The 9,776-nt window shown below is 33.3% G+C and overlaps 1 protein-coding gene across 1 annotated transcript; it reads left to right on the top strand.

Moving 5' to 3' along the window:
• The first annotated feature begins 6,432 nt into the window (after nt 1–6,432).
• Nucleotides 6,433–7,605, top strand: LOC141718234 (uncharacterized). The gene has a single exon (XM_074520614.1). The coding sequence runs from the start codon at nt 6,764–6,766 to the stop codon at nt 7,433–7,435; it is 672 nt and encodes a 223-aa protein (XP_074376715.1). The 5' UTR covers nt 6,433–6,763; the 3' UTR covers nt 7,436–7,605.
• The last annotated feature ends 2,171 nt before the right edge of the window (nt 7,606–9,776 follow it).

Here is a 9,776-nt window from a genome sequence, read left to right as displayed (position 1 = left end):
CAGGTAACGTAATAACCTTAATAGTAAAAGAATTAAGAATCTTGATTCTTGCCTAATATGTCTCCTCAAGGACCCTCTATAAAGAGCTATGAGTAGCAAGACTCGGGTTTTCCAATCAACCCATGGTATTGGGGTATCGTTTTCATCCCGCTTTCTCCGGAGACTTAGCTCCACTTCTATATCAACATTATAAAAATCATGTACAATTTTCTCCTTTCCTCATTTTGTCGATCTTAAACGATCCCATCAATTTCCGTATAACACTTCACATAAACACTTCAACATAACTCCTGGTAGTCCATCAACAAACTCTATCGGCTCAACCAATGGACTCTCTTTTGCATATAACTCTTAGCACTCTTTTCTCTGAGTGCTACAACTCATTCTCTTCCCTTAATGTCGGCTTTTCAATCAACTGTTAATAACTCAACCAATGCCTCAACTCTTAAGGCTAAGGTCCCCTTGGGTACTACTGTCGCGACTACTCCATAGTAATCCGACTACGAACTCGATGAAAGTTCTTGTTAACTTTTAGATCCTCAGTCTACCCATTTTACTCTTACTGTTTCCAAGACTTATAACCTTTGGCTCTGATACCATTTCTGTAACACCCCCAAATCCAAGGTCGTGAATTCGGGTTGTTACGATCACTTATTAATTAAATAATTCTCTTTTCACAATATTACTCGACCTTTTATTCAGACTCACACACACACAGGTTATATGCTTGGAAACATTATTAAATAAATCATTTCCACTTATCTACCTGACGGGGCTGGCGCACAAAAAGCCTACGGAACTCACGAGCGTTCCTTACCCGCCTAAGGACAACAGTCCTGGTCTGATCCATGCTGGTAGTCTGTTGTGATATGATATATAAAAGCAAGGGTGAGCATTAAAGCTCAGCAAGGTATATATCCCCATAATTAAGTATGTAAGGATAAATAAAACCAATAATTATACTTTGTATCTCCAAAGCGTTCTGAAAGTTTATATGCTTATCAAATTTATAAAATTCTCAAAATCAACTACAATAGTATATCCACTGAATACTTGTATTCATCTCCTTCTCAAAATCATTTTATACTCGTACTCATTTTATTTCAAAATCTCAAGATGTTACTCGAACCAAGATTCTCATATGGGTGTGATATATATTCGTCAACATCCCAATTTAAAACTCAGCCTTATCGGCAGATTTCTCAAATGGATTTGATATATAATCATCAACATCCTTATTTAAACTCAGTCTTATCGGCAGATTTCTCAAATGGATTTGATATATATTCATCAATATCCTTATTTAAAACTCAGCCTTATCGGCTCTCTGTTGTATATTTCACAACAGTTTTTCCAAAATGGAAGAAAGGGACTATACTGGAATAAACCACGTATCGGTGATCAGCCGAATACGAAATTTTCTCTACTAGTAGAAGGAATACAAACCTAGCCGCCTTTGGGCTCATCAAGACACTACACGGTGGTTGCCCATTGCCGTGCAAGTCCGAAAGTCAATGGTCACATAGACCATATAACCGTACAATGCGCCACTCCGCGCTTGCATAATGCGCCACTCCGCGCCTGGTCACTGCCCGATACCACTCCGTGCCGGGCAGGCCACATTCCAGTCCCAAAACATTTATATCTTTTGCTCAAAATCCTTTTTCGAAGGAATAGGTCGTTAAAAGTTGACCTGTAAATAAGATGTTTTATTCATTACTTTTAACTCAATTGATCTTTGGGAGTTGTCGGAGTTTTGAATTTAAAATCATTTTCAAATCCCTATCTGTAGTAGGGTGACACATATATTACTCACTTGTTCTTTATTGAACGAGGAAGCAAAACTCTTATGCTTCTAGACTAAGTTCCCTAAGGTTTTGATACGTTTCAAATGATTAATCTCTTTCAAGAGTTTTGAATAATTTAGAAAGTACCTTTGGGAAATATGTCTATTTTTAAATAAGTTTTTAGAAGTCCGAAGACATTAAATATCTAAGGTCTCATAATAATCTAAGAGGGATTTAATGAATTGATAAAATCTTATAAATAAAACATCTCTGTATAAGGTTCAATGAATTGATAAAATCTTAAGTACAAAGTATTTCTAATTAAGGTTCAATGAATTAATAAAAAACCTTAAATACAAAATATTTCTGAATAAGGTCCAACGAATGGAGACACCTTAATCAAATAATCAAAACAGGATTTGGTATCCTATAATTGCTCTTTGAATAGTTAAATCTTTATTAAATAACGTGAAATGATTTATAAACTATTCAGTATATTTTTAAATACTTTCTTTATATTTAATAATCCCTTAAGTATCGCTTTATAAAATAATCAATCAAGTAAGGGTGTCCCTTAAATGAATAAACCAATATTTCTCGAAGTTTAAGTCAAAATCTCAATCGTTCGCTTGATATATATATTACGCGAACGTACTTTGTTTATCGAAATAGAAATCTTTCGCGTTCGGCTCTCTCCGGAATTAAATCGTTATTAAAATATTTCCGACTCCCATTATCCTATATTATATTTGAAATACGTTTCAATTTCTCATACTCGTGTAAAACGAAATTTGTTTTCGTAAACAATCGCATAATTCGTATGCATTGATATCATAGACAAGCATATATATTTGAACTGTAAATCATGCCATCAATATCACAACAGTATATATATAGCATGGATAGTATGAGATAGGGTTTCGAAAACTTGCCTCGAGTAATCGAAGTGGTATGGTATCTAGTGTTTGGTTGGCGATCTATAAACAAGAACCAACAGTCTAAGTTAGTACGCGATTAACGTCTCGTTTTTATTAAGCAACTTTCGCAACTACTCAAGTATAACGAATCTCCGATCGTCACATTCTCAACACTTATATTCTCACTTTATAACATGGTCGAGTTTTGAAATCGATCGTTCGCTTTAGAAAATTCATTTCGAGTTTTAAGCTCGAACGTGAGAAAACGCGCGTCAAAACTTGGTTTTTATGCGTTTCTCGCTTGCGCTCGCTTTACCAAAATATTTTTATAAAATCGAAAAATTAATATTTTCTCAAAATTCTTTTTGGAAAGTCTTCTCTACTGTCATATCCATTTTTTATAATTTTTCCAGAATCTCGAAATTATTTTAAGTCCTTCAAAATCACCATGCAAGTGGACTTAAGTGCAGTTGGCTAATCGCAGAAATGTTTTACACTAAAACGACCATAACTCCTAAACCGTAAATCTCCTCATGATGATCTACACATGTATAGAAACTACAAAACAAGATCTATCTGGTTATGGCCAGTGGTGTTCAAATTTTAACCATTTTCATGGCCGAATGTCCTGCAGAAAACAGATAAAGTGCAAGAATGCCCAAACTCAATTTCTACTACTTGATCTTAACACAATCACTACCTATAACCATCATAAACACAAGTACTTCTCAAGATCCACCCACATACACCTTATATGCTCTATATAGTACCACATACATGGATTACAACTCAACATCTCAAGCCTTTAGCAAGAACATAATCAATACAAACTCAAACAAACACAATCCTTTGGATCTTAACACTACAACAAACATAACTCTTAAATCCAACCATAAAACCTTAAAGGGTTGAAACTTATACCTTCTTGGACACTAGAAAAGGTAGTGCTAGGATTATTGAGGCTTGGTTTGCTTAGAAAACACTTAGAAGGGCTAGCTCCTTAAGAAACAAAACCAAGAAACAAGTTAGAATTTCGGAGTTACATTTCAGCACCTCATTCAAACATTTTTATAAAATTGAAAAAAAATAATTTGAGGCTGAAATTTGGTACGAAGCTTACCCATGATATAGAGAAGATATGGTAAAAATTTCATGATATTTGAATGAGTATATTTTGAGTTATGAATTTTTCTTTCTCCCTTGCTCAGAAAATCCGAACTGCTGGAATGAAAAATGGGAGAGCTTTAAGTGAGGGAAAAGGGGTTGTTTTCTTTTGTGGCTAAAGTGTGGGAGTGTATAATGAATATATGGGATGTATGCAGCAGATTTGACAATAATTTGGCAAAGGTATGGGTTGGTTTGATTGTGTGGTGAAGTGAGAAAAGGGAGAAGTATGGCTTGTGTACTTGTTTGTCTCCCATCACTATTCAACACTATTCTACTAACTATTCTAGTTAGCTTCTAATCATCTAGTTACACTCCTAACTACTAGTTAGGATTTGGTTATGCATGGCCAACTTGCATGGGATTTAATTTCTCATTCGTTTATTTATCGTAAACGCAATCGTCGTTCCATTCCGATAGTTTCCACGTATAACGACTTGTTTCGTAGCGATTTCTTTTATCGCTTATAATCCTATAACCAATTCCATTCCTTCTCTTGATCATAGAAACACCTTGATATATTATTTATTTCACGTAGTATTCCCGGTTCTACGCCATTCTTTATGGATACGAAAACACGTAGTATAATTGTGAATCTTCGAATTCCGTCGGCTTTTACATTCACTTATTTTCCTCGATAAACAAGAATATGATCTCGGATTCTCAAAATTCCACTATTCATTTTATGATGATCCCCATACGTATTACTTAATTAGCTCAAGTTACTATTCACAGAAGTTTTAAAATATTACAAAAATCAGGGTTCTTACAACCTTCGTGTTTTGTCGCCGTCGACGATGAGCTCCGGTGAGACGGCGGGGACGATGATGACGATTTTTAGTCCGAAATAATATGATTACTTCGTTTAATTTTGAAAGTCAAAGTTGTATGTGGGTTATTAGAAAATTTCAGATTTTTGTTTTCGTTAAATCTTGGATGTAATCCGTATTTAATGAAATTGGATTGGGTTATGAATCGATTATATTTTTCGGGCCTAAATAATGATATGAATTTGATGAACTTTAATTTTTAGAATTTTACAAGTTGATCATCCATGTAATCCAGAACGTTAAACACTCCATAAAATGTTTTATGTAAAGAAATGTCCAAACGATTGAACTGTTTTAAAAAATGAGATGGTCATTGCAAATGCAGGTAAGTTCAAATGAAAGAACTATTTGATATTTTTTATAAAGAGATGTCCATATGATTGGATTGTATGAAATTGAGATAATTTTGATGAACGAAATTAAAGTTCTGATGAAAGAACTGTTTTGAAAGAAAATGTTTTGATAAAGAAAGATTTTTTGAAAGTTTTGAGAAAAGAGTGATTTTCATGAAAATAATGTTTTATAAAAACAAAGTCTTCTCTGGAAAGAATCATAATTTTGAACCTCACTTAAGAATTTGTAACTCTAGTTTATAATTATAAGCTTTATATTTTATTTTGTTGGATAGTTACTTGTTGAGGTCTTGTAGCTCATTTTAATATTTTTCTAACACTGACAGTTAAGCATAAAGATGGAAAGACTCAAGAGAAAGCTAGAAAGAGCGTTAACAATGGACTTCTGCGAATAGTTCTCGCGGTGCCTCCACAGGTAGAGAATCTTTGATAGACTGTCGGTAGAAATAATTTGATTTGTTTGATTTATAGATAGATGTTTGTTTCACACTATTACATGTTGATGATCCAGATTAATGTAAGAGATTGTTATCTTATATTATTATTATCATTATTATTTTCAAGATGTATGTATTATATTCTTGAGTTGTGACCCTCTGATCTAGATCCCGGATTGGGAGAGCGTCACAATCTAGGTTGTGTTCTTGTTGTTATTTACCTCTACTTTTTCCCTTGTAATCTTCAAGTTTACCTTGCATCTATATAATCTACCGTTTAATAAAAAAGAGAGAAGAGGAAAAAATAAATTGTAAAAACAAAAGTTAAGTGAACAATGAATAAAAAAATCATAATTTTGTAATTATGTTTCAAATACTGTAGTCTTATAAGGAAATTCAAAAAAAATTGTACAAACGGTAATATTTGTACATTCTTTTATGTTCGTGTCAAATTGTCTTAAATGTGTAATAACGACTATATGTCAATGCTGATATGTATTTTAGGATTGTTACATCATTATTGGTTCGCGATGCTTTTTTTTTTTGTTATTATCTGTATCATAAGAAAATAAATAAATATTTTCAACGGATATATACATCAGTAATTGAAGTCGAGTTAAACTTCATACGAATATTTTTAATCAAGTTTAGATTTATGATTACGTTACGAGACAATTAAGTATACATATATATTTTTTCCTTTTCAATTGTTTTTAAAAAAAATGTTATGTCTATTATAGAACTATACAAACATAGATTGATATACAATATAATATATCTAATAAAAAAATGTTAATTGAATAGCAGCTTTTCTGATAAGCTAAATTTAGTGACAAATGGGTAATTTATCAACGTCCTCAACAAGAATATATTTAACATTATAATATTGCCCAACGTGTAAATGAGAGATATTATGATAGATAAATAAAAAAAAAAAAAAAAAGGGGACGAGGAGTGGCAGTGTATATGTGAACAACACATATATATGACATATGAGTCATGACTTCTACGACTCTTCTTTGTCCATCCTCACAATTTCACTCTGATCTCTCATGCCGGCCGAACCCAATCTCTATTTGAATCTTTCTTCATCCTCCATTCTCTCTTTTTTTCTTTATTATTTCATCTCTCAATGAATTTTCTTTCTTTTATTTCAAACTCACCTTCAAGTTCTTGATTTTTCTTTTGTGGGTCGATCTAAATTTGATTTATAATCGAGTTTTGATTATTGGGTTTTGCTAAAAATTGAATCTTTTTATCTGGGTTGCAATCCAAATGGTTAGTTTTGATAGCTCAAACCGTGATATAGGCATGGCTAAATCTGTGAATTCAAGCGATGTGAAGCAATCTAATCAATTGCGGAGGCTTAAAAGGTCACCCAATTCATCGAATCATTTGAATATTCCAGGTTGTGATCAATCTCGCTCTGCTGTTATTGATTTGGTTATCTTGATTGCTGTGATTTTTGCTTGTGGCTTTCTTTTATATCCTTATATAAAAGTGTTATTTTGTAAAGTGTGTGATATGATTGAGGTTATATATGCTGTTTTTAAAGAGGAGATTGCGAATGCTCCGATGATTTATGGATGTTTAGGACTCAGTGTTTTATCCGCAGTCATAGCTATGTTGGCAATTACTGTGTGTACTAGTAGGAAATGTGGGAAGCCTGGTTGTAAAGGCCTTAAAAGAGCTGCTGAATTCGATATACAACTTGAAACTGAGGAGTGTGTGAAGAATTCCAGTACTGGTTTGGGTAAAGATGGTTTGAAGAAAGGGTTGTTTGAATTGCCGCGTGATCATCATCGGGAATTGGAAGCTGAGCTAAAGAAGATGGCACCTCTTAATGGAAGAGCTGTTCTCGTGTTTCGGGCAAGGTGTGGATGTTCTGTCGGAAGAATGGAAGTTCCTGGGCCAAGAAAGATTCGGAAGGTTAAAAAGTGGTGTTAAATATATGTTTTAAAATTTTATAGCTGCATATTTCATACATAGATACTAAAAGAAAGTGCCTTTTCTGGGTTAATTCTCTTTTGAACTATACTGTCCTTAAATAAACTCATGAATAAGTTGTAAGGATTATTTATACCTGTGGATATAAAAAAACCTTACTTTATCAATTTCGGGTTGTGTTGATATATGTTTTGATTCCTGCTTATATTTGAGTGCATGTTTTTGCATTCATCTTGACAGGCTGCTGACGTTATAAATTCTATCCGTTGTTGATGTTTTATCATTAATTCGGTAATAGATTGATGCTAAAGGCATATCGTCACTCTCTCCTATTGTTTTGGTGATGCTTGATATTTTATTAAATGTATGAAATTATTTTCAAATAGACACCTGAATTTTGCCAAGTAAAAGCTTGTGCCCCACCACTATTAGAATGGGATATCAGTATCTTTTATGCAGTAGCTGTAGGTCTTTTTATTCTTTCTGGTGAGTTCAGTTGTTCTGTACAAACTTGAGGTTGAAGATGCTTTTATTCCTAAGAAGAGTAAGCATTAGATTTGGAATTTTTCTACGTGTTCAGTTTGTATTCAGTGGGGTATGCCAACCTTCATGACTGCTTACAAAGAAGAGTAAGCATTTGAAATAGAATTTTTCTTAGTATTAATGTAACATTAATAAGTTGATTATGCCAACCTTCATAATATTGTTGCAATAATAAGTGGATCATGCCAACCTTCATGTGAGTGTCTGTCATCCGCTTCAATGCATCGGTTGTGTGACTGCCAAAGTATTGCATATACTTGCAATTCACGGCTAAAGTCATATTCTGGTAGTTTGGTTGTCTTTAGCATATTGAAGGTTCAAAGATCTTTTGAAGTCAGTTTTTCTTGTTCTTCGGCTTCAAACCTAATCCTCGTGCTGATATCGGTCTTTTCTTCCTCATCACAATTAAGAGATTTGTTTTATTCCATGAAGCAAGCTTTATTCAACAATACTGTCTAGTGTCTGCTGCTAATATTTGTTACCCCAGAGGGAATGGCGTCTTATCATTAAGTTCATTTGTATATCTTTCTTTACCTTTTCTGTTGTAGTTGGTGTGTTGTATAGGGAATGGCTAATATTATGCATTTCTGCTGCGTAGTCTTAGGATTGACATTTTCATTTCTTCTGCGTAGTTGAATATTTGACATTTCGGGGGTAAGAAATAAACAGATTCAAACTTTCCGGTAGAACACATTAGTCCCAGTTATATAAATTATATTCAAATCTTAATGCTACTTTAGATAGAAGTCACTCTTAAGCTCACTAAAAGAACTATTGAAAATTAATGTAATGGCTGTATGACTAAACCCACTAGTAAATATCTGGTTTCTGTACAGTTGTAATCTGGGAAACCTTCTTTCATCTAGAACCAATATTGTTTTAGGATTCTGAAAGGGTCGTTTTCTTGGTATCATGGTTCATGTTGTATTCCTATATCAGCAGATGGTCCCTGATTCATGTGGTAAATTGTAATGAATATATCATCAGATGGTCAGTATGATCTTTTGTTATGAATATTAAGTTTTCATACTTTCCTTGCTCACTTGATACCTAGATCTCCAGTATATCTATCCAGAGAACATTGTGAATGTTCTGCAGGGATGCGATAAAGTTCATGTTTGGTGTTCCTTGTAGTCATGCACTCATTATATATCAGATGGTCCCAAGTTTATACGTACATATGCTTAAATCTGACTAATCTAAACCTCTTTCTTAGTGGATTAGTTTATTCAAGTGAGATTAGGTCGCCAAGTGGGGTTGGTTTGGACATAATATAACTTTACTCCATGAACAAGAGTTTAATGTCATTTCTTTCCACCAATGTGTTTATAATCAGAGTCGTCATGTGTAACCTGCAAAAGAAGCCTCGTGTCATGGAGATTGATCCTAAAAAAATGCAAAGAGATTAATCCTAAAAAACCAAAATCTAATGTTGTAAGATAGTAAATTAAAAAACAGAACATTAAAAAAGGTAGTGCAGAGCTGCAAATTGAACGAGGCTCGTGTATATTATGCTTTCTGTCTTTAGACGACGTTTTTTTACCGTGTATTCTGTACAACTGTTTTCTATTTTTTAGTATTGTTTTTGGATCTTAGGCCTTGTTTGTTTATTAGGTTTTAGGACGAATTAACTGCTAGATTTAGACTAATTATATCATCATCGTCCTAATTTACTACTCTAATTATGGTTGCTTGCAATATTTATTTGATCGAGGGCATCCATAAAATCCATATTTCTTAATTATAAAATATTTTAATTAAACACTCTTACTATTTTAGTGTTAATCTTCTAGGAGAT

The sequence above is a fragment of the Apium graveolens genome, chromosome 4 (genome assembly GCF_009905375.1).
Source record: "Apium graveolens cultivar Ventura chromosome 4, ASM990537v1, whole genome shotgun sequence".
NCBI classification, from domain to species: domain Eukaryota; kingdom Viridiplantae; phylum Streptophyta; class Magnoliopsida; order Apiales; family Apiaceae; genus Apium; species Apium graveolens.
The sequence above is the reverse complement of the archived record's forward strand: the minus strand, read 5'-3'. Positions and strand labels throughout refer to the sequence as shown.